The 26,825-nt window shown below is 48.5% G+C and overlaps 1 protein-coding gene across 2 annotated transcripts in view; it reads left to right on the top strand.

Annotated features, from left to right (window-relative positions):
- Nucleotides 1–26,825, top strand: part of LOC138282996 (E3 ubiquitin-protein ligase TRIM39-like) — a 211,291-nt gene that overhangs the window by 90,673 nt on the left and 93,793 nt on the right. Inside the window, exons 3-4 of one of the 2 annotated variants that reach the window (XM_069221091.1) lie at nt 20,999–21,229; nt 23,188–23,210. In XM_069221091.1, coding sequence (XP_069077192.1) covers nt 20,999–21,229; nt 23,188–23,210 — 254 coding nt within the window. Of the gene's footprint in view, nt 1–20,998; nt 21,245–23,187; nt 23,211–26,825 lie in introns of both variants that reach the window. The other variant, XM_069221090.1, reaches the window with a different exon arrangement.

Below are 26,825 nucleotides of genomic sequence, written 5' to 3'. Positions count from 1 at the left end.
GCCATTGCAGCCTGCGTGAAATAGTGCACACATTATTTCACAGCAAGGGTCAAGGGATCCTTGACCCTCAGGTAGGTCGCTTCCCCGCCGCTGCAGCTCCACCTGCCTAGGCCCCTGCCACTTGTGTGTAGGTCTTAGGTTCTACCTTTGCGCTTTGCATCTGATTTGCCCTTTTCTCTCCTGTTGCCTTTTTCTCTCCTGTTGTGCTTTGCTTCGGATCTGCCTTTTTCTCTCCTGTTGCCTTTTTCTATCCTGTTGTGCTCTGCCTCAGATTTTCCTCTTCTCCCCTGTTGCGCTCTCCCGCCTCCCGCTTTCCCGCTCTCCCGTCTCCCACTTTCCCGCCGCTGCCCCCGTGCGGCCCCGCCCCCCCTGTTCCCATTCGTTGTCCTCCCTCCCGCCTCCCAGCTGACCCCTCCTCCCCCCCTTCCCTCTTATGGCGGCCACTGCGCGGCAGAGACAGCGACCCTTGACCCTCGGGTAGGTCGCTTCCCCGCCGCTGCAGCTTCACCTGCCCAGGCCCCTGCCACTTGTGTGCAGGTCTTAGGTTCTACCTTTGCGCTTTGCATCTGATTTGCCTTTTTCTCTCCTGTTGCCTTTTTCTCTCCTGCTGCCTTTTTCTCTCCTGCTGCCTTTATTTCTCTCCTGTTGCCTTTTTTCTCTCCTGTTGCCTTTTTCTATCCTGTTGTGCTCTGCCTCAGATTTTCCTCTTCTCCCCTGTTGCGCTCTCCCGCCTCCCGCCTTCCCGCTCTCCCGCCTCTCGCTTTCCCGCTCTCCCACCTCCTGCTTTCCCGCCACTGCCCCGTGCGGCCCTGCCCCCCCTGCTCCCATTCGTTGTCATCCCTCCCGCTTCCCAGCTGACCCCTCCTCCCCCCCTTCCCCCACCTTCCCTCTTATGGTAGCCGCTGCGCGGCAGAGACAGCGACCGCATGCAGCGGGCGTGCCGTTGGCGCGCCGAAGGTGCGCCAAAGGCAAGCCCGTCTGCACCCGTCCGCGCCTGGACCGTGCCCAGCGCCAGAACCCCTGGCCCCCACTGCACTCAAAACACCCATCTAAGATACAAACCGCCTCCCTCAACGCTCTCAACCCCGGACGTACAGCCACCTGCTACCAAGCCAGCCCTAAACGCACTCACGGACCCTTCACCTGTCAAGCCTGCAAGTACACATTCCACCGAGCCTGCAGACCTCCTACCGGCACTCGCACCAACAACCACCTCAAGTGCATCCTTCTCAACACACACTCCATCCACAAGCACGCCATCGAACTATGGGACCTCCTGGACACAACAGCACCAGACGTCGCCTTCATCACAGAAACCTGGATGAACGCCTCCTCGGCTCCCGACATCGCCTTAGCCATCCCCCACGGCTACAAGATCGCCCGGAAGGACCGCGTCAACCAAATCGGGGGAGGAATCGCCATCATCTACAAGAACTCCATCAACATCACGACCACCACCGAAGACACCCCCCTCGCCGCCGAACACATACACTTCCAGATCCACACCGACCCCAGAACCACCCTCAGAGGAACTCTCGTCTACAGGCCCCCGGGCCCACGTGCCCTATTCAGTGAATCCATCACTGACTTCATCAGCCCGCACACTCTAGCCTCACCAGACTACATCCTCCTCGGGGACCTGAACTTCCACCTGGAGAAAAACAACAACAGCAACACCGCCACCCTGCTCGACAACCTCGCCAACCTCGGACTCAAGCAAATGCTGAACACCCCCACCCACACCGCTGGCCACACGCTCGACCCCATCTTTTTCGCCAGCAACCACATATCCTTCAGCCACTCCTCTGAACTACACTGGACCGACCACAGATGCGTCCACTTCACCTTCAAACGGGAGACCCATCATCATCGCACACAACAAATCCCCCGCAGACCCTGGAGCAAAATCTCCACAGAGCAGCTCCTCTCAACTCTGAACCAAAACCCACCAGCCATCACCACCTACGCCAACAACGCAGCCCTCAGCCTCACACAATGGATCACCAACTGTGCCGAAAACCTCGCAGCACTTAAAAGCCACCCAAGAGGGACCAACATCAGAAAACCCCTGTGGTTCAAAGAATCCAAGAAATCCTGCCGTACCCTCGAAAAAACCTGGCGCAGAGAACACACCGCAGAAAACATGTCAGCCCTCAAGATCGCCACTCGTGAACACCACCAGCTGATCTGCTCCACCAAAAGGGCATCTTTCAAAGAGAGACTTGACAACAACACCCACAACAGCAAAGAACTCTTCAACATCGTCAAAGAGCTCTCCAACCCCAGCGCCAGCTCCAACACCATCACGACCTCACAAGAACTCTGCAACTCCCTCGCTACTTTCTTCCATCGAAAGATCGCTGACCTACACAACAGCATCGGACCCCAGATCCCACCGTCCACCGCTGAACCAACAGCCCCCGCCACTACCCTCAACGCCTGGACCCCCATCGGCTCCGAAGAGACCAGAATCACCATGAACACCATCCACTCCGGCTTCCCCTCGGACCCGTGCCCCCATCACATCTTCAACAAAGCCGACTCCATCATCGCCCCCTATCTCCAGAGCACCATCAACAGCTCGTTTGCATCTGCCACCTTCCCCGAGAGCTGGAAACACGCGGAAGTCAGCGCTCTCCTGAAAAAACCCATGGCTGACCCCAACGACCTGAAGAACTTCCGCCCCATATCTCTTCTCCCCTTCCCGGCCAAGGTCATCGAGAAGTCCGTCAACAAGCAACTGACCAACTTTCTTGAAGCTAACAACCTGCTCGACCCTTCCCAATCAGGATTTCGTGCCAACCACAGCACGGAAACTGCCCTAATCGCAGTCACCGACGACATCAGAACTCTGATGGACAACGGAGAAACAACCGCCCTCATCCTCCTGGACCTCTCGGCTGCCTTTGACACCGTGTGCCATCGCACCCTAATAACCCGCCTCCGCTCCACTGGAATCCTAGGACAGGCCCTGGACTGGATCATCTCGTTCCTCTCGGACCGAACCCAAAGAGTCTACCTCCCGCCCTTCCGCTCAGAACCCACCGAGATCATCTGTGGCGTACCGCAAGGCTCATCGCTCAGCCCAACCCTCTTCAATATCTACATGAGCCCCCTCGCCAACATCGCTCGCAAACACATCAACATCATCTCCTACGCCGACGACACCCAGCTAATACTCTCCCTCACCAAAGACCCAACCACCGCCAAAACTAACCTACAGGAAGGAATGAAAGACGTCGCAGAATGGATGAAGCTCAGCCGCCTGAAGCTGAACTCAGACAAGACGGAGGTCCTCATCCTCAGACATTCCCCTTCCGCCTGGGACGACTCCTGGTGGCCCACAGCTCTGGGCATCGCACCAACCCCAACAGACCACGCACGCAACCTCGGATTCATCCTGGACCCCCTCCTCACTATGAACAAGCAAGTCAACTCCGTCTCGTCTTCTTGCTTCCACACCCTTCGCATGCTCCGAAAAATCTTCAGATGGATCCCCGCCGAAACCAGAAAAACAGTTACCCACGCCCTCGTCACAAGCCGCCTGGACTACGGAAACACCCTATACACAGGAACCACCGCAAAGCTACAGAAATGTCTTCAACGCATACAGAACGCCTCCGCACGCCTCATCGTCGACATACCATGCCACAGCCACATATCCGCCCACCTGAAACACCTGCACTGGCTCCCCGTCAACAAAAGGATCACCTTCAGGCTCCTCACCCGCGCACACAAAGCCCTCCACAACATGGGCCCCGAATACCTCAACGGACGCCTCTCGTTCTACACGCCCACCCGTCAGCTTCGCTCAGCCAGCCTCGCCCTCGCCACCGTCCCACGTATCTGCAGAACCACCGCTGGAGGTAAATCCTTCTCCTACCTGGCAGCCAAAACATGGAACTTCCTCCCCGACCACCTAAGAACTACCCAGGACCATCTCGCCTTCAGGAAGTGCCTCAAGACATGGCTCTTAGAGCAGCAGTAACCCTCCCCCCATCCCTAGCGCCTTGAGACCCTTGCGGGTGAGTAGCGCGCTCTATAAATGCATTGATTGATTGATTTTCACTGCTCTTAAGTAACTTATAAGTCACCTATATGTCTAACCTTCACTTGCTGAAGGATAGGTGCATAGTTACTAAGTGTAAGGGCACCCTTGCACTAGCAAAGGTGCCCCCACATAGTTCAGGGCCATTTCCCGGGACTTTGTGAGTGCGGTCAATACCTATATGTAGCTTCCCAATGGTAACTCTGAATATGGCCATGTAACATGTCTAAGTTCATGGAATTTTCCCCCCATGCCAAATCTGGTATTGGGGAGCCAATTGCATGCATCCGGGGGGCTCCACTATGGACCCCCAGTACTGCCAAACCAGCTCTCTGAGGCTTGCACTGCCGCTACAGCTGCTGCCACCTCACAGATAGGGTTCTGCCCGCCTGGGGTTCGAGCAGCTCAGTCCCAGGAAGGCAGAACAAAGCATTTCCTTTGGGAGCAGGGTGTTACACCCGCTCCCCTTGGAAATAGGTGTTACAGGCTGGGGAGGGGTAGCCTCCCCCAGCCTCTGGAAATGCTTTGAAGGGCACATGTGGTGCCATCCTTGCATAAGCCGGTCTACACAGGTGAAGGGACCCCTTGTTCCCTGCTCTGGCACGAAACTGGACAAAGGAAAGGGGAGTGACCACTTCCCTGTCCATCACCACCCTAGGGGTGGTGCCTAGAGCTCCTCCAGTGTGTCTCATACTTCAGCCATCTTGCTTGGTAAGGTGTGGGGGCACCCTGGAGGGCTCTGAGTGGCCAGTGCCAGCAGGTGACGTCAGAGACCCCTTCTGATAGGTCCTTACCTGATAAGGTGGCCAATCCCCCTCTCAGGGCTATTTAGGGTCTCTCCTGTGTGTTCTCTTCAGATTCTACTTGCACGTTTCCAGCAAGAATCCTCTGCAACTACTACTTCATACTCTGACCTCGGATCAACTGCAGCCTGCTCCAGGAACCGCTGTAACAGCAACAAAGTATCCACAAGGGATACTTTTCTTCTGCACCTTCAGCTCCAGAGAGCAACTGCAACAGTTTCCACAGTGTGCACGCTCTGAGGACTCCCTGTCTTCACCCTGCACCAGAAGGACTGAAGAAATCTCCTGTGGGGTGACGGAGTCACTCCCCTGCTCATGCAGACACCTTCTAAGTTGACGACCGGTTCTCTTGGACTCCTCTCACAATGACGAGCGTGCTCCCTGGAACACAGAGGGTGGACCCCATCGACACAGACTGTCCTGAGGTCCTGCTGTCACAATTTGGAGGAGGTAAGACCTTGCCTTCCCACCTGAACGACAGTAACCCTGTGCACTGCATCCTCTTCACCTCCTGAGGCCTCTGTGCACTATTTGCAAAATTCCTTCCTGCACAGCCTGGCCCAGGTCCCCAGCACTCTATCCTGCAACGCTCAACTCACTGAGTTGATCTCCGGCGGCGTGGGAACTTCCTTTGTAGTGCTGCACCAACTGCATTTTGCACCTCCTTGGTCCCCGTGTCCTGGGACTCCTTTGGGTGCTATCTGGTGCTCCAGGTCACTCCTGGGTCCATATAGCACTTAGCTGATGCAAAACGTGACTTTTCCAGAACCAAGGCTTTTTGGGGGAATCCAGCTCCAAAACTCGCCTGCATCCAACTTCACGACGTGGGACATCCAATGCATCATGCAGGAACCCGCTGGCATCTTCCTAGGGTGCATTTCTACAGTCTTCGTCCAACCGGGGACTCTTCTTTTGCACCCTCTTCTGGGTTGGCAGGGGCTCCTGTCCTTCCTGGAACTTCTTTTGACTTCTGGACATGGTCTTCTCCTTTTGCAGGTCTTCAGGTCCAGGAATCCTCAGGTTGGTTTTTGCAATAATTCCAATCATGAGGTGTAGTGTGTCCTAAGGAAATTTGCTGTACTTTACTCCTGCTTTTCTGGGCTCTGGGTGGGGTAATTTACTTACCTTTGCTGTGTTCTTACTCTCCCAGTGATTCTGCACACACTTCACTTGGGGGGAATTCGTGGTTCGCATTCCACTTTCCTAGTATATGGTTTGTGTTGCCCCTAGACCTATTTTCTCCCATTGCATTCAGTAGTATTTCCTATTGTTTGCACTATCCTATGTCTAATTACTTACCTTATTTTGGTGTCTAGTGTATATATTGTGTATAATACTTACCTCCAGAAGGAGTATTGCCTCTAAGATATTTTTGGTACTGTGTCACCCAGATAAACTACCTTTATTTTTGGTAACACTGAATATTGTCTTTACTTGTGTATAAGTACTGTGTAAGTATAAGTGAGATTGCATGAGCTTTGCATGTCTCCTACTTCAGCCTAAGCTGCTCTGCTACAGCTACCTCTATCAGCCTAAGCTGCTAGAACACTACTACATTTCACTAATAAGGGACAACTGGACCTGATATAAGGTGTAAGTACCCAAGGTACCCACTGCAAACCAGGCCAACCTCCTACGGAGGGGGTCCTGATACAGATGGGCTTTGGCCCGAAATTCAGGAGTATGATCCACCTACTGTATCATAGCCCCTCAGCGTGGGTGCGGGTGAATGGCATCCTCTCAGATCCCTTCCCAATCAGATGGGGGACACGCCAGGACTGCTCCCTTTCCCCCTTGCTGTTTGCGCTGGCCATCGAGCCACTGGCCTGCCTCATCCGTTGGGACCCCCTGATTGGCTGCAGGTGGGGCACCAGCCATGAGGATAGGGTGTATTTGTATGCAGATGATGTCTTGATGTTCCTTGGTTGGCCCCGGTGTTCCGCCCCTTGCTGCCTTGAGCTCCTGAAACTGTACGGCGAAGCCTCCAGGCTATGCTTAAACCCCATGAAGTCCCTGCTGGTGGAGGTGCCACAAGGTGAGCAAGCTGGTAACTGAACATCCCGGTAAGGCACAATGCCTTCAAATAATTGGGGATTCACCTCTCCCCGCTCCCTACTCTGGCATGGTAGTTGAATTTTCAGCCTCTATCCTGTGTGCACTGGGGGATGATCTGGCCCATTGGGCTCGATTGCCCCTGAACCCTCTGGGCCGAACCGCTCTTTTTAAAATGATCTGCCTCCCCGCTATTTGTACGCCCTGAGGGAGGCCTAAGTAGCACCAAGGGAATTGGCCATCTCCGCCAGATTAAGAATGATCCAGATAAACTACTTTCATATGTCAGACCTGTCCCCACGGAGACTCTGACATATTCACCCGGGTAGCCCCCCGATTTGTATGCGATGTGGTCAACCAGAGGTGCACCTGTGGCCTGGGAGTGTCCGGTGGTATGAACCTTCTAGGGAGGGGTGGAGCGGGACATTGCAACGGTCCTTGGTTGTCCTATTGAATTGAACGCAAGGGTGGCACTGCTGGGCCTTTTGGAGGAGTTGGTAGCACTGAGGGCTGATCGAATATTCATGGGAGTCGCCTGCCTGGTGGCTAAGAGAGACATTGCACAGCCCTGGAGAGGCTCAACGGTGCCGTCACTCTCGAAGTGGCGATACGGAGTGGACTGGTGCTCTCAACTGGAGAAGAAGATCTATGAGGCACCGGGCTGTTCCCGAGAAAATTTGGGAGAAGTGGCGGGCTTACAGGTGGCTAAGGTTATCACGCTCGGTTGGTGAAGGGAGGCAGGTTGTCATCTGCGGAAGATATTGCTTTGATTTAATTTGCAAGACTGTCATGTACTTACCGATATGTATGTGCTTTCTTTCATTTCTCTGTTGGGTCTACACACATTTAAAAAACAATAAAATTGGTTATAAAAATAAAATACTCACCTACAGTTAACAATGCTCAGGCTATAAATCATGTATATAGTGCTACATATCGAGACATCAATAGCTAATATAAAATGCAAAGTAGGGATCTTATTGATATGCATGGTAGATAAACACCTGCATGTTGTTGGACTACTTATGCTGGCAAAAGTGCATAGATGTTCCTGAAAACAGTACATCTAAAATTCTAAAACTTCATGTGCAATATTCCACTGCTTATTGTGGTAAGTATTATCTGCAGCCATATCTAAGAGATTTCAATTACTCGCAGTAAGTTCAAACGAGATAGCAAATAGTGGATAAATCACATCAGCACGTAACAATTCCAAACATCTTGTAAATCAACTCATAATAATACTATTTGTTGTATTATCTGTTGCCGTATTTAATTTAAGATTTCAATTACTAGTAGTAAGTTCAAGTCAAAGTAGGCTCATAAGTATCCAGTTTTTTTTGCCACAAGCTTCAAGTACTTTATAAAATTACTGTTCCTCGAGGTGTCCGATGTCTTAAAGCATGCAATCACTGCTTGCCTGCATCTGCGAATTCCCCGCTGATTAAAAGCTATTTTTTGTATTTATATTTGTTTATTAGTTTTCACATAAAGAAACTGCTACATAGATACAATACTATCATCACTAGATTTTACATGTATTTGGCAAGTAGCCTGTGTGAGTAGACCCCATGTGCATATTGCCATCAGTTGTGTTTGTGTTGGGGAAAACAAACATCACATATCCAAATAGCATGTAATGCAACCTGAACAAATACGAACGACAAGTTGCTAAACGAAGTGTTTCATCCTTCGCACACCCTCCCACATTCTGCTGCCCATCCCTCGTGTAAAGAAAGACAGTGGACACTGGAAGTACAGAATGTATTGGTTAATGGCACACATGGGATTGGAAGTATTGCGGGGGGTCCGTCAGATACTCCGACCATTGTGCCATGAGCCGTCTCGTGCTCTGGTATCTGCACGGATGGATAACTCGGCGTGGCACATCGGAGCATGTCTTTTTGCCACAGGACAATAGAGGGTGCCTGTGCCGCCTTCCATGATATAGCAATGCATTGCTTCGCTAAAATGAAGGCCACGTCTTGGAATTCCCTCAGTTGTTTTGTGGTGTTTGTTACCGCCCCCAAGTGAAGGAGAGACAGCTTAGAATCACAGGGCGTAACTGACGTTGTGATTGTAGAGATACGTGAGGTAACATTCTGCCAAAAGACTGTTATAACAGGGCATGACCACACTATATGGACATCTGCGCAAGTGGCATTAGCCCCGGGATACATCTTACCAATTCTGTGGGGGAAAGATAGGTATGATGTATCTAGTTAAACTGCACAAATCGAAATCGAGCATTTCGTGATACTGTCCTAACTGATCCTAAACATCTCCGCCACATGGATTCTTGTAGCACCGTCTCTGATTTGTTTTCCCACCACTCCTTGAGGATCAAGGGTGTCGTTCCTGCCCTACCTGGGCTCAGAACTCCATATATGAGAGAAACTGCGTGCCCAGCCGGGATGAGCATCAATCCCAACGGATTAGACTCTGAGGCTCGCTCTTCATCCATATTCCAGAGTGTCCCGGCCACCCTTCCTCAGTGAGATCCTCAAATGTTCTCAGCTCACCATCCTCCACCATGTCGCCCCGGGTTGTGTAGCCTGCTGAATACCATACTCCCGCTTGGAAACTGTCTTTTACTTGTTTACACACAGGAGGAGCCCACAGTGGAATAGTTGACGCTTAGGGTACTTTACTCCTGCGTCGTAAAATGTGTCTGCCACCAGTGCGCAGCCACCCGTAAAAGGGTCCTGTGAATCGAACTAGTCAGTGAGGCTCTAACAGTCAATCTACTAATGGAGTGATCTGGAAATCTACCCCCAATAACAATATCTCAGGACTCATCGTATTTTGAAGCCACCCGAGGGGCCATTGCAACTGAGCTGCTATATAATAACATTCAAAGTTCAGTGCTCCCAGCCCACTGCTTTCTTGCGTATTATGTAGAGTGAACAGTCAAAACGGGGAGCACCCTGTCTTCCATTCCAGCATTTGTGACCCCAAGGCATCATGGTAAATGCAGTCATTAGCACAAATTTGAATAGAGTTTTGAAAGTTTTTCACCATAAGTTGGTGCAGCGAGTGTAATTAAGGCTCCCGTGAGCCTCTGAGCTGACGAGCTCGGGTGAAGCACCTGTGCGCCTTCTTGAGTGGTACTTAAACCTGTGAATACTTTCAAGGCGGCATTTCAAGCAACCCCGCCAGCTACACGTTGCTCTTCGCTGATGACGGCCAAATAGCCAGAAACACGTGTCCGAAGATACGGCACTCGACGCACCAACTTATGGTGAAAAACGTTTAAAACTCTATTCGTGCTAATGACTGCATTTACCATGATGCCTTGGGGTCACAAATGCTGGAATGGAAGACAGGGTGCTCCCCGTTTTTACTGTTGTATTATGTGGAGTGCTCATCTAAACAATACATCTTTTAGTAGCCCAAACCAATTATGTCAATAGGCCCTGTAACTGTGTGAAAAAAGATGTTCGTAATATTACTGGTAGAGCTGCGAAGAAATATATATACGAGTCTGGGCAATACCAACATTTTAGCTATGGCTACCCGTCCCATCGGGGACAGTGGCAGCTGTGCCCAAAAGGGCAAGGACTGCTGAAATCTGAACAATGCTTTGCAAAGATTTCCATCTATTAAGTCCTGTTCCAAATGATATTTCTGAATCCCCAAATATCTAAATGTGTTGATTTTCCGTTGAAGGGGTGTGTTCCTGGGTGGAGGGGGTGGGCTGACCGATGTCTTCAACAGAAGGAAGAGACAAGACTTCCCCCAATTAATACGGAGCCCTGATGCATGGCTGAAGGCATCAAGTGCAGGCACGACTTAGAATAAAATCACATGATTCGCTTGTCGATAAATCAGAGTGTCGTCTGCATACATAGTGTCAATGGTGTTTTGCTTCACTATAGACCGAGATGAAACACACACACACACACACTGAAAGGAATTTCTGGTATTCAACTCTTAGTCTAGGAAATACATTTATTAAACCACTCTGTGAGGCTCGCAAAAAAAAGGTCAAAAGTGTACAACTGAAAATGCACGTTAAAAAATTATCACAGCAATGAAATAAAAACATGCACAAAGGATACTCTGCTTAAATCTATAAACAGCAAATACATATATATATAGGTATATATTCATGCATAATGCAAAGCAAATAACAAGAACTAAAAATGCGTCACCATGCGGCACAGTTGAATTTGCTTCATCTCTTCTGCCAGCAGCAGGCCGTTGCACCCGGTCAACCGTGAAGAAAGAGAGAAAAAAACTACCCTGACAGGAGTTTATGATGGACACAAGCGTCCCTGTTCCGCCAGAGCTCAATCCACTTCCTGGTCAATTTGGTCTCTGTCTCTTATGTACCTTAAACAAGCCAGAGAGAAGAATTCTAGAAAACCCCTCCCGCATAAGTTCTTGTTAGAAAATGGTGGCTATTTCAGGTCAGTTTTGAAAGGAACACGTTGGAACTGGCCAAGATCCCAAGGTGCTTCTCCAAAACCAAACCGTTCCCTGCTGTACCATAAACATCATCCTAGTACATCCTTATCTCTTTGACTCCCCCATGTTATGTCCTAGCCCTTGATGAGAAAGAACACGCAGAGTAAAAACATGGGCGAAAAACACATTGCGTAACATGGGCACTGAAAAATACCTGCAGCTTTTGCACCTCTAACGTCTGCACCTCTAACATGGCAGTGGCTAAATCTGAGTGAAGCAAAAAATGAAGTCAATAATCAAAATGAAGCTGTGGTCACCAATGTGACGGTGTGCAGCCAGGATAAGTGCAAGGTGGAGTCAGTGGTCAAACACAAATATCATTACATTAGGTTACCAGTAGTGCACCCCCATGCAGTCAGGGCGGTGTCAGGCATTGCTTCTAGCTATTCATGTGTTTTGCACAGTCAGCAATTTAGTTCCTTTGGGAGAATCATCCCAGTGTTTCCATTGTTATATTCTGTCTTCAGCTGGCAATGCTCCATCCAGCATGTGTGAAGCCTCCGAGCCTGACATGTTTGAGCTGTCTCCAACAAATTGTCCATTCCGTCACCTGTTTGTTGTGTTGATGCTATTTCTGCCACAGCCAATAGCGCAGCCAACCTTTCCTATTCCGTCTGAGAGGGAGAAGGTTTTTTTTCAGGAAGGATGTCTCTGCTCTGCCCCCAGTTTTTCTCCTAGATATCCGTCTGGATTCTCGAGAAGGGATGCTCCTGTTCTGTACGCATTGAGCCAAGTCCAATACTCTTCAGGTGTGTTGCAAAAGTGTGTGGTTCCATCCTAAATAATCCATAGTTTTGCTGGGAACATCAGCGAATATTGCAATCCTTCTTCCCGAAGGGCTTTCTTTACTGTTTGATAGGACACCCTTTGGGCCTGTACTTTTGTAGTGAAATCAGGGAACACCAACACCTTCCCATACCCCAGTTCATAGGGGCAATTGTTGCATGCATAACATCCCTATATTTGAAGTGCAGAAGTCACTCCACCACCTGACAAGGGGGACAGCCCGGGGCCACGGCTGCACTGGTACTCTGTGAGCTCTCTGAAGCAAAGAAGGGAGTGAGGGAGTCGGGCCTATCTCCGTTTGGAGCCAGTGTTCCAGAAATGCCACCATGTCAGTGCCCTCAGACCCCTCCGGTAACCCCACCAGTCGTATATTGTTGCGTCGATCATTGCCTTCTACATTCTCTGCCCTCTGTTCTAGCACTTTCACTCTCTCGGTGAGGTGAGGTGAGCCAAGAAAGCACGGCCTGTTCCTGTCCAATCTCTTCCACCGTAGTTTCTACAGTTTTGACCCTCTCAGCTAGCTTTTGGTGTTCCGCCAGCTGCAGACCTAAGCCCACTGAGACCGCACTGATGTCCTGTTGTAGCACCTGTTTGGTGTCCGTTATAGCGGCCAGCACTTTATCTAGGTACAAGTGTATGGAGATTTCACTGGTATCCCTGTTTTCCACTCCCTCCCGCAGTGGTGGAGGAGTCTCATCTGTGTCATGGGTAATGGTGCTCATTTTGTTCCTTGCTTTGCCCATGTTGTCCTCCCTGATGCATCAGCCAGCTCCCCTGAGGCCTAGTCCGTTCCCTTTAGTGGTGATTTGTAGGCTTATTAGGAGTCTGGGGGGGGGGGGGAGAGGAATTTCAATCCACACCTCATTTTGGGGCACAAGCACTTTCCAGCAAGGGTCCAAATTTTCAGATTGCCCTCGAGACTCAGCAGCCACGGAGGAGTCCCCCAAGCAAGCAAGAGGTTATAAAGTTCCACGGGGCGGCCAGCGACACAGGAGTAAATGCAGAATGACCAAGGCACTCAGAGGAGCAAAGTTCAGCACAGTTTGAAGGAGAAGGTATCCCTGGTCGTATGAGTCCAGAAGCGGAGAAGAAAGCGCTGATTCCAAGTTAATGTTGAGTGATGTCTTTATTCTTTGACAAAGTTTGTCATGGGTGAGATATGTCTTGCAGAGAAACAGCCAACACGTGTTTCGTCACACAAGTGACTTTATCAAGGCTGGGCCCGTCCGGCCAAGGAGAGTGAGACCGCAAGCGGTGTATGGGAAGTTAGTAGGTGTGCGTAGAGCCTGGCAAGGTCACTGTTTGATCTTCAAGCGATCGAAGAAAGAGACGAGGAAGCCCTGATAAGCCTCCCAGCAACGTCCTGAGTCGATTCGCAAGGCCCACCGATCCGTCCGTGTAAGCGCGTCTCAGTATCCTGTGAAATCATCCTTCATGAGCTGCTCCCAACGAGGTGTCTTCGATAGGCCGCAAACAAAATTTAGACCCACCTCCAGCCGGATGCCTCAGCCACCCCATGTAGGAAAGTACCATCTTGCCTGGCATGTTACCCCCATTTTTTACTTATATGTCAGTTTGTTTTTGCCTGTGTCACTGGGATCCTGCTAGCCAGGACCCCAGTGCTCATAGTTGTGGCCTGAATGTGTTCCCTGTGTGGTGCCTAACTGTGTCACGAGGCTCTGCTAACCAGTCCCCTCAGTGCTTATGCTCTCTCTGCTTTTAAAATTGTCACTGCAGGCTATTGACCATTTTTACCAATTCACATTGGCATACTGGAACACCCTTATAATCCCCCAGTATATGATACCTAGGTACCCAGGGTATTGGGGTTTCAGGAGATCCCTATGGACTGCAGCATTTCTTTTGCCACCCATAGGGAGCTCTGACAATTCTTACACAGGACTGCCACTGCAGCCTGAGTGAAATAACGCCCACATTATTTCACAGCCATTTTACACTGCACTTAAGTAACTTATAAGTCACCTATATGTCTAACCCTCACCTATTGAAGGTTAGGTGCAAAGTTACTAAGTGTGAGGGCACCCTGGCACTAGCCAAGGCGCCCCCACATCGTTCAGGGCAATTTCCCAGGACTTTGTGAGTGCGGGGACACCATTACACGTGTGAACTACTTATAGGTCAATACCTATGTGTAGCTTCACACTGGTAACTCTGAACAAGGCCATGTAACATGTCTAAGATCACGGAATTGTCCCCCCATGCCAAATCTGGTATTGGGGTGCCAATCCCATGCATCCCCGGGGCTCCAGCATGGACCCCGGGTACTGACAAACTAGCTCTCTGGGGTTTTCACTGCAGCTAACGCTGCTGCCAACCCTCAGACAGGTTTCTGCCCCCCTGGGGCCTGGGCAGCCCAGTCCCAGGAAGGCAGAACAAAGGATTTCCTCTGAGAGAGGGTGTTACACCCTCTCCCTTTGGAAATAGGTGTTAAGGGCTGGGGAGGAGTAGTCTCCCCCAGCCTCTGAAAATTCTTTGAAGGGCACAGATGGTGCCCTCCTTGCATAAGCCAGTCTACACCGGTTCAGGGATCCCCTAGTGCCTGCTCTGGTGCGAAACTGGACAAAGGAAAGGGGGGTGACCACTCCCCGTCCATCACCACCCCAGTGCCCAGAGCTCCTCCAGTGTGTCCCGGACCTCTGCCATCTTGAATGCAGAGGTGTGAGGGAACAATGGAGACCTTTGAGTGGCCAGTGCCAGCAGGTGACGTCAGAGACCCCTCCTGATAGGCTCTTACCTGGTTAGGTAGCCAATCCTCTTCTGAGGGCTATTTAGGGTCTCTCCTGTGGGTTTCTCTTCAGATAATGAATGCAAGAGCTCACCAGAGTTCACCAGAGTTCCTCTGCACTTCTCTCTTCAACTTCTGCCAAGGATCGACCGCTGACTGCTCCAGGATGCCTGCAAAACCACAACAAAGTAGCAAGACGACTACCAGCAACATTGTAGCACCTAATCCTGCCGGCTTTCTCAACTGTTTCCTGGTGGTGCATGCTCTGAGGGCTGTCTGCCTTCACCCTGCACTGGAAGCCAAGAAGAAATCTCCCGTGGGTCGACCAAATCTTCCCCCTGCTAACGCAGGCACCAAACTTCTGCATCACCGGTCCTCCGGGTCCCCTCTCATCTTGACGATCGTGGTCCCTGGAACACAGGAGCTGGATCCAAGTGACCTCGACAGTCCAGTGGTCCTTCTGTCCAAAGTCCTTGCCTCCCCACGCCAGACAGTAATCCTGTGCACTGCGTGATCTGCAGCTGCTAGGGCTTCCGTGCACTTTTGCAAGACTTCCTTCGTGCACAGCACAGCCCAGGTCCCCAGCACTCCGTCCTGCATTGCCCAACCCGCTGAGTTGACCTCCAGCTTCGTGGGACCCTCTTTTGTTGTGTTGAGACGACCACCATGCTCAGATTTCTTGAATGCCTGTTCAAGTGCTTCTGCAGGTGCTGCCTGCTTCTGCATGGGCTCTCCGTGTTGCTGAGCGCCCCCTCTGTCTCCTCCTCCAAGGGGCGACCTCCTGGTCCTTCTTGGGCCCTGGCAGCACCCATAATCTTCAACCGCGACTCTTGCAGCTAGCAAGGCTTGTTTGCGGTCTTTCTGCGTGGAAACAACTCTGCATTCTCCAGCACGCCGTAGGACATCTTCTGACCAAAGGAGAAGTTCCTAGTACCGTCCGTTGTTGCAGAATCTTCAGCTTCTTCCACCCGGAGGCAGCCCTTTTTCACCTTCATCCAGGGTTTAGTAGGCTCCTGTCCCCCCTGGACACTTGCGTGAGTCTTGGACTTGGTCCCCTTCCTTTACAGGTCCTCCGGTCCAGGAATCCGTCTTCAGTGCTTTGCAGTCAGTGGTTGGTTTTGCAGAATCCCCTATCTCGACTTTACTGTCTTTCTGGGGTAGTAGGGTAACTTTACTCCTACTTTTCAGGGTCTTGGGGTGGGGTATCGTGGACACCCTTAGTGTTTTCTTACACTCCCAGCGACCCTCTCACTACACACTACACTAGGCCTGGGGTCCATTCGTGGTTCGCATTCTACTTTTGGAGTATATGGTTTGTGTTGCACCTATTGTGTTCTACAGTGTTTGCACTACTTTTCTAAGTGTTTTACTTACCTGATTTTGCTTTGCGTGTATATTTTGTGTATTTTACTTACCTCCTAAGGGAGTATATCCTCTGAGATACTTTTGGCATATTGTCACTAAAATAAACTACCTTTATTTTTAGTAACTCTGAGTATTGTGTTTCTTATGATATAGTGCTATATGATATAAGTTGTATAGTGGGAGCTTTGCATGTCTCCTAGTTCAGCCTAAGCTGCTCTGCTATAGCTCCCTCTATCAGCCTAAGCTGCTAGAACACTACTAATCTGCTAATAAGGGATAACTGGACCTGGCACAAGGTGTAAGTACCACAAGGTACCCACTATAAGCCAGGCCAGCCTCCTACACCCCAGCAACCAAGGCCTGATCCCTCTCTCTTACCGGCAGTCAGGTAATTAACACCGGCAGCAGGTTGTCCGGGACAGGCCTCTGGCACGCTCGTGAGCAATCCAGGCAGCTCAGTCAATTTCCTCCCATTGGTCTTCCCTCAGCCATGCGGCAAGTCCTAGGTCACCCCCTGCCTCTCCTTGTGCGCACCCAGATATGGTGCCCCGCAGGTATCACTTCTGGGCTACTGGCTCCTGCGGCACTGCTTGTCCACCCTCTGACTGCTGCTGTCCTGGGTCAGTGAATTTGGCGCAGTGGTTCCTCCCACTATGGGCTGCCTCTGCCATTTTGCACGACTGATGCCAGTCTCTCTATCAACCATCCACGTTGTCCTCTGTCCGCAGTCCGGGAGTGACAATATTGGTGCGCCACAGAGTGCCTTTAAGACAAAATGTTGCACGGGAAGCTTCCCAAGAGTGCCTTAATGGAAATTGTGTAGGATTATTAGTTGGGCCGGAGCGAAGATCTCTGCTCACGTGTCCACCATTCCTGGCTTCCAAGCCACACCCCCCAGCAATACATATTTAATAAAGGATTTTCCAATTTTGGGTTTCCATAGGCTACTCTCTGATGATTCTTGTAATCATCACTCCATCAGTCCATGACATCTTCGCAGACCAGTAGTCATCTGCCTCAGATTTTTAGCTGTTGCCTATGCAACTCTTTCATCCCTTTGTAGAAGTTGTCTTGTAGATTCTCTAAGTCAACAACGGTTCATTTTCTCTTTATCCCAGTCAAAGTCCCTGATCCATGTTTCGTACAGTCTTCGTAACCAGTTGATAAAATGTATCCACAAAGTTTAAGTGAATGAATGACTCATGCAGTGCATATTATCATCACACGCAGAGGTATTAATAGCAGCTTGTGGACTCCTCCTCCTACACTACCTAGCCAAGAACCTACCTTAGCAAAACCCTTTAAAGTGGAATGAAAAAATAAACCTGTTCCTTCCAAGGCACCTGTCTCTTCTAAATCATGTAATTCAGAGGTCACATTTATGATAGTAGTATTGTAGGTATCAAGCTTATCCTGTACTTCAGGAATGTATGCACAACATTCAAGAGCATGAGTTATTCATCAGTCTTTGCCTTCTTTTGCTCAAAGCATATCTAAAGCAAGCAGATTTTGCAGGATCATGGCTCTCATTGCAAGCATCTCCTTGTTAATCACTGTTAAAGCACCAGCAGTTTTGGCAGCTAGGCGTCATTCAAAACTACTCCCATCGAGAGGATCAACGCTCACCCAATATCTGTCCAATACCTCTTATTTGGTATCAGGTGTGTCTCAAGTCAACTTTTTAGGTCATTTGTATGGAAAATCTTAGAAAACCCTAAGGCCACATAACAATTACCTACCTAATTGTGTGGCAACTGGACATAAGCTGATTCGCCACACACATAATATATTCCTTTAATACTTACATCTAATTCAGCAAATGTTCGATCTGATAATCATAATTATGATTGCACTCACTCCATTCAACATCTTCGCCGTCTCATTTCCTTCCTGTCTGTGGACTATGCAAACGTTCCTCTCTTTTCCAAGTCTAAAATCAGTCTCGAATGATCACCATCTTTGTCGCAGGGGTGAACACTCCGTGCAGGTGCAGTTGTCTGCTGATGGTGCCAAACTTCTTCCAGCACATATAAATTCTTTATGCCGAACCACCATGGTATTCAAAACGTCTTCTGATGCTTCTTTGTGTTAGATGGCACAGCGAACTGGTAGCTTGTTGAGTTATAAGACACTCTTGGCCTCAGGTGTTGGGAGCAGCCACCTTCACTGGGGAGACATCCCTGGGACCTCGGACCTCACCTGTAGTAGAGTGGTAATGACCTTGTCTTGTGCTACAATGTGGTCTTAAAATTGTCTGGCATCCTTTGCATCCCCTCTCTTTCTGATCCGTCTCTTTCTCGTACAAGGGCATCTCCAATGTCTCTCTTAAGTAAGCGTTCAGGTCACTTCTTCGAAACAGTGTCAAGCTCAGCCATCCTGGCAGAGTGGTCACATCTTCCCCATGCAAGGGGACTTGGCATTAGCTACTCCAACTGTGGTGTTCTAAAGACTCTCCCAATCATTACTTGTGTGTTGCCCCTGGTTTCTAGTCAGGAAAGATTGGCACAGTCACTTGAAGTTAGTTTTCCAAATTGCGGACAAGCAGTGTGTATTCTGGCAGATTAGTTCTAAGACTGGTTCTGAGCAGTTCTACAATTTTGCATTTTTCTGACAGATTTGTCAAACCATGGTCACAAAACCTCTTCCTGAAGTACCTTGGTAGGAATGATAAGAGGCTGTTGTTGAAAATACTTATCTTCATGGCAAATCAATGATTTGGTTGAGTCTTTAAAAACCTTTTGGAACTAATTGCGAATGAGCAAAACACACTTGTACAAATGTTTGTACAGCATCAGTTATTTGATTGGATTGAACGATTGCTTGAGCAAAGGTGACTTTGATATGAGTAATGAAGAAGACGTACTAACCAAAGCAGTGACGACTGTTCACACACTGTCAATTACAGAGGCTCTCTATGTTTCTATGATGGGTTTGAATCTCAAATGGTCTTGTATTCGGATTTAAGGATGTCTTCATTATGTTCAGATGAGTTTCATTGCAAGATGTTTTATGAGGTTGTGCAGGTCCGTGCACTGTCTTGTAGTGGGTTAGAAAGATAGAAGATCTGGTGTTCAAGTCCAGCCTAATCCTGAGTCTGCAAATCAGTTATCATTAGTCTATTCACTCCTATTATCTTCCTGAAACAGCTCATTATCATCAGAGCAAAGCAATCCATAATCAGATTTCTTATTAGACTCATCACCTTTCTTGAATATCTTGTGTGGAAAGGACGGAGGAGGGTTCTCCATCTTGGGTAATCGCTTGATAGAAGATATGCAGATCCTGTTAAGGATATAACGTAATAAATGGGCAAGGCAGTCCTCCTGACTGAGAATAGTTAAGGAAGGAGGACTGATAGAACTATTTCCAGCACCTTCCTCCCCACCAAAATATGCTTTTCAACCAAGACTAAATGCTCCGTCCATCAAATATAAAACTGTCAGTAATTTTATGTAGTTCCTACACACCGTCACAGATAGATCAATCTGTTGCAATGTACTCGGTGAAAGGGAGGCTTGAGGGGGCAGTGTTCAGCTCGAACCTGGCTTGTGTGGGTGAGCAGGGCACACCTCAGTGGGTTATGGGTTGAAAGTACAGAGTTCAGTGGGGAGCTGTGTGTGGGCAATGAACAATTCTATGCAGCAGGTGCTGCGTGGAAAGTACACAGCCTAGTGAGGTTCTGTGTGGGTGATCACTGGGAATGTAGGTGTGCAGTGCACACCCCAGTTGAAGGCTGTGTGGGTGGGCAGTGCTCAAGTAAGGGGAGAGCTGTGTGGATGAGCAGTGCTCAGGTCATTGGAGGGCTTCCTGAGTGGATAGTGCACAGCTCAGTCGGGCTCTTGTTGGGTGGGCAGTGCACAGTTTACTGTGCGGTTGTTGTATGCAGCTCAGTGGGTGAGGTTGGAGAACGGTGCACAGCTCAGTGGGGGCTGTGTAGGTGATAATATGCAGGTTAGTCAGGTGCCATGTAAGTGGATAGTAGGCAGCTCAGTGGAGGGCTGTGTGGGTGGCAGTGCCCAGCTCAGTGAAGGTCTGTGTGGTGACCAGTGCACAGCTGCATAAAGGACTGCGCGAATGGATAGTGCACAGTGCAGCGGTGGGTGGGTAGTGCACAGTTCAGTAAGGGGCCCTGGGGTCAATTGAGTGAGCAGTGCACAGCTTGGGGGAGGGCTATGGGAGCAGCACACAGCTCTGTTGGGTTCTGTGTGGGGTGTGCAGTGAACAGCTCCTTTGAGGGCTGTATGGGCTTTGAGGGTCAGTGGGGGTCTGTGTGGTTGGGCGTTATACAGATCAGTAGGGGACTGTGGGTTCCCTGCTGGTGGGCAGTGCACAGCTCAGTAGAGGAGGTGGGTGGGCATGGCACAGCTCAGTGGGGAGAGGGGTGTCTGTTTTGCTGGTCAGTACATAGTTCGATGAGGGAGGTAGGTGGTCAGTTCACAGCTCGGGGGGAGGTGGGTGGACAGTGCACAACCAAGTGAGGGGCTATGTTGGTGGGAGCAGGTAACTAAGACAGTAGAAGGGAAGGCAGTAAGAGTCTGCAGCTGCAACAAACATCTATTTCTTGTTTAGCTTTGCACCACCTGCGCCCCTAAATATGGCATCAGCTCTAGTTTTGTTGGTTTCTGTCAGAACGGCCTGTACCCCCCTCCACCCCAGCCTGTACACTGCATATAGTGGGGCTCACTGAAAGCTTCCCAGGATCTAATCATCATTTCTTTGCTCTGGCAGAGCAAGGTGAGAGCTGAGAAGCAGAATATTGCGACTCAGATTGAGCAGCTGCACCGGCTCCTGAGAGATGAAGAGCAGGCGCTGTGCCGGAGACTGGAGGAGATGGAGAAGACAATTACCATGATAGAAAATGCAAATATCTCCAAACTGTCCAATCAAATCACCTCTCTCAACGCCCTGATAACAGACCTGGAGAAGAAATGTGAGGAATCAGCCTTGGACCTCCTGAGGGTGAGACACTGCTTGGTAAATACAAGACAATACAGAAGTGCTACATTCATATGGTGTGTGAGGTGTTGGATGTAAGTGGAGAACATGTGTGATCAACAGACAGGGTTAATTCACACTGACCTCCTGTATTCTGACAACCCCACAAAATATACAGACAAGTTAAACTAATGGCAAATCCTTCTGCTCTGACAACCCAACCCAATGTACAGACTGATGCAGTACAGAGGAGCCTACTTGTGTACTGACAACCTGACACGCTATAAAGAATAGCTGTACTACATCAAATGATCCCATTCATAAAAACACCCTGTGCTGTGTCACGTGAACCCATTCAGAATATCACACTGAGCTGTGTGGAACAACCTCATTGAGAATATCACACTGTGCTGCGCCACATGACCTCATTCAGAATATCACTGTGCTGCGTCACATGACCCCATTCAGAATATCACACTGTGCTGCGTCACATGACCTCATTCAGAATATCACACTGTGCTGCGCCACATGACCTCATTCAGAATATCACTGTGCTGCGTCACATGACCTCATTCCAAATATCACACTGCTGTCACATGACCTCATTCAGAATATCACTCTGTGCTGCGTCACATGACCTCATTCCAAATATCACACTGTGCTGTCACATGACCTCATTCAGAATATCACACTGTGCTGCATCACATGACCTCATTCAGAATATCACACTGTGCTGCATCACATGACCTCATTCAGAATGTTGTTACAGATTATTTTTTATTTCTAAAAATCTCCTATGGAGGTCAACAATGACCTCCCATAAAACAGTGTAAAATATAAATACATTTCTGTTTTATTCCTAAACTGAAATATCATGATATTATAACATTTGATACATTTCTAATTAATGCCATTATCGATGGAAGTTAATTAAAAGTTACATTCATTAACTGGTTGAGACTCTGAATATAATTACTAAAGTGTGTGCAGTTTTGGTCCATCCGACCAGCACCATCCCTCCTCCCCTTATTTACATTTAACAACAAACCATGTGTGCACAGGGGAAGGAAGAGGTTTCTCGAAGAAAGGTCACATTGTGAAATATGGTTGCGTACTTTGGTGCAGCTGTATCAACAATAGGTTTCATGTTTTCAATAAGGTTCAGTTCCTTTTATCCAAAGTGTAATTAAGCTCCGATGCTCCAGCGAAGATTTCCTAAGCTGAATCACATCAGTCTGTTCATATCATAATTTGTTTTTCAAACTGGAACAATTCAGAGCAAAGGTCAATTTCTTTTTACATAGAATAGTGGTTCCCAAGCTTTGACTTCTGTGGACCCCCACTTCATCAATACTGGAACCTGGGGACCGCACTGAATCATTATTGGAATCTGGGGACCCCCCACTGAGTCATTACTCAAAGCTGGGGACCTAATTCTGTTAAAATTATTATATTAAATTTTCTAAGCAGTTGTGGACCCTCTGAGGAGACTTCGCGGACCCCTAGGGGTCCCCAGACCATATGCTGGGAACCACTGACATACAACACAATTTAATGACTGAGGCTGTTCTGGTTCAGATGTGCTCAATTCTCAGAGTGTAACACCCTGGTGTAGGAGACATTAGGCTTTTTTGCTGATTACTGGTTAACCCCAGTTCTAGTGCTGCAGCTTGCATGGATAGACACTTTCCTAACAGAAACAAGGGACTTGGGGGTCTTATCTGGTGCTTTATCAGAAATCCTTGTTTATTTACAGGCGTGCATATAATAGCATTAGAAGTATTTTGGTGTGGTATACTTTGAGTATGGTTACTGTATATCACCAATTACTCCTAGTGATGCAGGAGTTTTATCAGGATATGGCGCCCAATCTCTGTGTGGTTACATTAACTTGAATTGCACAACTAATACCTAAATGTCCGCGAGAATTTTGAATCGGTTGTGGAAACTGATGTCCTTCTGCCTGTTCTTCTGTTTTGCAGGATGTTAGAAGCGCCCTGGACAGGTAAGGTTGGTTTATTGTCCCCCCCTCGGTGTGTAAGGAGCAGGTCTGGCTGTAGTGCAGAAATATCATTACTGAGCTCACACAAATTCACTCTGCTGCCCGAGCAGTACTACCACATACAATTGTTATACATAACTCACCTCATAGCTACTCCTCCGTCTTTCAAACGGTGTTGAGGCCCCTTGTCTTGTTCTCAAAACATCCACAGACTTTAAAAACGTTTTCATTCTAAGAAACATTAGTTGAGTTTTCAAAAAATGACTTTGAGACTCCTCAAATTCCTAGTCTTATGAAAATATCCTCATGAATCCAGGGAAACTCTCCTGTGTCCACAGAAATCAGCTTTGTCTACAGAAAATACCTCAAGTTTACTCAAAACCTCCTTTAATACTTTCCTCCTTCACTTCTATGCAATGCCACTGCCAATCCTCAAATGTCCCTCTAGTGTTTTGAAACCATTGGAATGGTCTAAAACCCCCATCCTCTCCTAAACTTGCCTCATCCGTTAGTAAGGAGCCTGTGTAGGGCCCCAGATGGCTACGACTCTAGTTTTATGCCTATTTTAAGGAGCATACATAAGGTTTTGCTGGTTCCTATCTGACTGCAAGTGGCCCTTGCACCCAAAGTTAAATTAGTTATAAAAAATTAAAGTGGACTCAACTATAAACGTTTTTGGGGCAATTAGCAGCTATGTGCAAGCAGATAATTCTGAGATAATGACCTGCAGTTGGTTAAAGTGATGCAATGTAATGTAGTTGCAGATTTACAATATTATATATATATTTTTTGCAGTATCAGGTTTGTCGCCTGATCTCAGGAACTCTAGACCATAATACATGATGCATCCAGAATATATCAGACTGTACTGTCATCTGCCCCCGCTAGAATTTAAAAGATATGCTGCCTTGTGGGCTCATTTGGGATATCACAAACTGTGCTCTGTTATGTGACCTGTTCAACATATTACAGACTAAGGCCTTCATTACAACCCTGGCGGACGGCGGTATAATGGAGATAAGTACTGCCAACAGGCTGGCAGTACTTATCCCCATAATATGACATTGGCGGTTTGGCTCAAGCCAAACTGCCAATGTACCTCTCTGTCCGCCACGGCGGTAACAGCCGCCAGGCTGGAGACTTCCGTCTCCAGCCACGCGGCTGCCACTGGCCTGCCCGCGGGATTCTAACCCCGCCTACCGCCATGGTTTTCGTGGCTTCCTCACCGCCACGAAAACCATGGCAGTAGGCATTATCAGTGACAGGGAATCCCTTCCCTGTCACTGATAGAGGTCTTCCCCGCCCCCCCACCTCCCCAGGTTTCCCCCACATTCCTACTCCAGACCCACCCCCCAATATACACGCCCCTTCATGCACCACCGTACACACTCATACCCACATGCACCCACGCATGCATACATCCATTCACACATAAATCCAAACACACTGACACACATACAAGCACACACACATTCACACAACACAACATACACGTACTCACTCATCCACACTTGCACACTCATACAACACGCAATACACACCTGCATTCACGCACGTACAAACATACACACACACACCCACACACACAAAACACCCCCCAGCCCCCTCCCCTGTCGGAGCACCTAACTTACCTGATTTCAGGGGGTCTTCCGGCAGGAGACGGGACGGGCGCTGCTGCCAGCAGCAGCGTCCGCCAGCAGAACACAGCCAGGCTGTATCATGTGTCATGATACAGTCTGCGACGGTCTACTGGCGTGGCGCTGCTGCTGGCAGCAATGCCACCTTACCGCCATCTGCTGCCATGGCCGCAGCCCAAATTTTACCATCCTTCTGGCGGAATTCCAGCTACAGTCATAATATGGTGGGCGGCTGGTAGCCGCGGTGACGGTATTTTGGCGGCCGTTGCCGCGTCGGTAGGCGGTTTTTACTGCCAATGTTATAATGAGGGCCTAAGTGTGCTGAGGAGTGAGATTGCCACCCTAGTGTCTTCTTGGGTGAGATACTTGCATGTGTAGTTACATATTACAGGCTTATTATTTCACATTCAAAGGTTTATGCATGATGGTACATTCCACACAGATGCTTTGCGTTCAGGAAGCTCTGCTGAAACTGTCTTATCAACTTGTAATTAACATTAGGGCTTTCCCAAGGGATGAGCAAGTTATTAAAGTTTAAAGAAAACCTCTTCTTTCATGGTGATATGTTCACCTAACACATGTGTAATGCACTCTACCTCAGGCCATCAGTTTCAGCCCAAGTGCGGGATGAAAAGAAAAAGGTTTGTAAAAATGAGTAGTGTGTGGAATGCAACACTTGCTGAAAAAAGAGACAACCTAAAATGAGCATGGCTTATATCCATATCATTCAGTGTCAAAAAGTTGCACATGAAGTAATGGCACTTTGAGATACTACTCTGAGCTAGTGAAAGTAGCAGTCTGCACAGAAAGGGACTTGTTCCTGTCTCTGAGTCACACTGTCAAAATATAGGTATGAATAGGTCCAATCGGCATTCTAAAAAAATATATTTTATTGTTTCAGCACTGTTGCACTGATGGCCAGATTTAGGGCCTGACTAAAAGTTTGGCCATGTTGGCGGACCCAAAAAGACCGCAGCGCCGGCAGTCCCCAGATCACCGGAATACGATGCATACAGGGGCGGCGACTTCTATCTAAGTATTCCGACCTCCTCTGCTGCCAGCACCGCGGCCAACCACAGAGCCTATTACAAACACACAGTTGCTGTGGAGGTCCACGGATTGCAGAACTCGTAATGGTGCCCTTAGTTCCTTTAATATGGATGTTAATTCCTCTACTTTTTCAATTTGTGCTGACTTTTATTTTGCCTCAATCTTTAGTAATACCGCTCAAATCTTTAAAGGGCTCATCCAATCCTCATAAACCGAACTCTGTTTACAGATCTGCTCCTGGTGTAAAACAACCTTTCTTCATCCCTCCATTACTACCCTTCAGTCCATAGAATCCTTGGGGGTCGACATCAAATCAATCTTCAAACCTCTGAAAGTTTTCCAGAACCCTCACTGCTGGCATAAGAGAAGAGAGAAGAAGTCTAAAATATTCAGAGAGAAAGAAGGTGAAAAGAAAAAGAGGTGTAGAAGAAGAGACAAGGCAGTTGAACAGGAAGGGGATAAAATGGAGGGAGACTTGCAGAGAGTGGTGGAAACAGGAGAGTCACAGAACCATTTCACTTTTGGAGATGTCATAGAGTGAATATCTAGTGCATGTGGTTTACTGTAATTTGTTAGCATATGATTACTGACGGTGCACCACCCTAAAGAAATAAAAAGTTCAATTCATAGTATCAATCCATTCTGAATCTTCTCTTTCTTCTTCTTTTTCTTTTTGGAATAAACACATATTCATGACAGAAACAGCCAACGCGTTTCGTCCATACAACAGGACTTCTTCAGGGCCTTTAGTTCAATTTCTATAGATAAGCCATATCCAGAAGATATTCGTTATGCTGAACTAAGCATTGAGTGCACTTTGTTTGAACCTGATATCCAAAGACTTCTCTCATACATGGTGTTTGTAATTTATATCTGAATTTTGGATAAAAGGGAGATCATATATCAATAATATCCTACTTTGAAACCTCAT

Source organism: Pleurodeles waltl, chromosome 2_2 (genome assembly GCF_031143425.1).
Source record: "Pleurodeles waltl isolate 20211129_DDA chromosome 2_2, aPleWal1.hap1.20221129, whole genome shotgun sequence".
In the NCBI taxonomy this organism is placed as follows: Eukaryota; Metazoa; Chordata; class Amphibia; order Caudata; family Salamandridae; genus Pleurodeles; species Pleurodeles waltl.
Note: the sequence above shows the minus strand (reverse complement) of the source record. Positions and strands in the feature narration are given on the sequence as shown.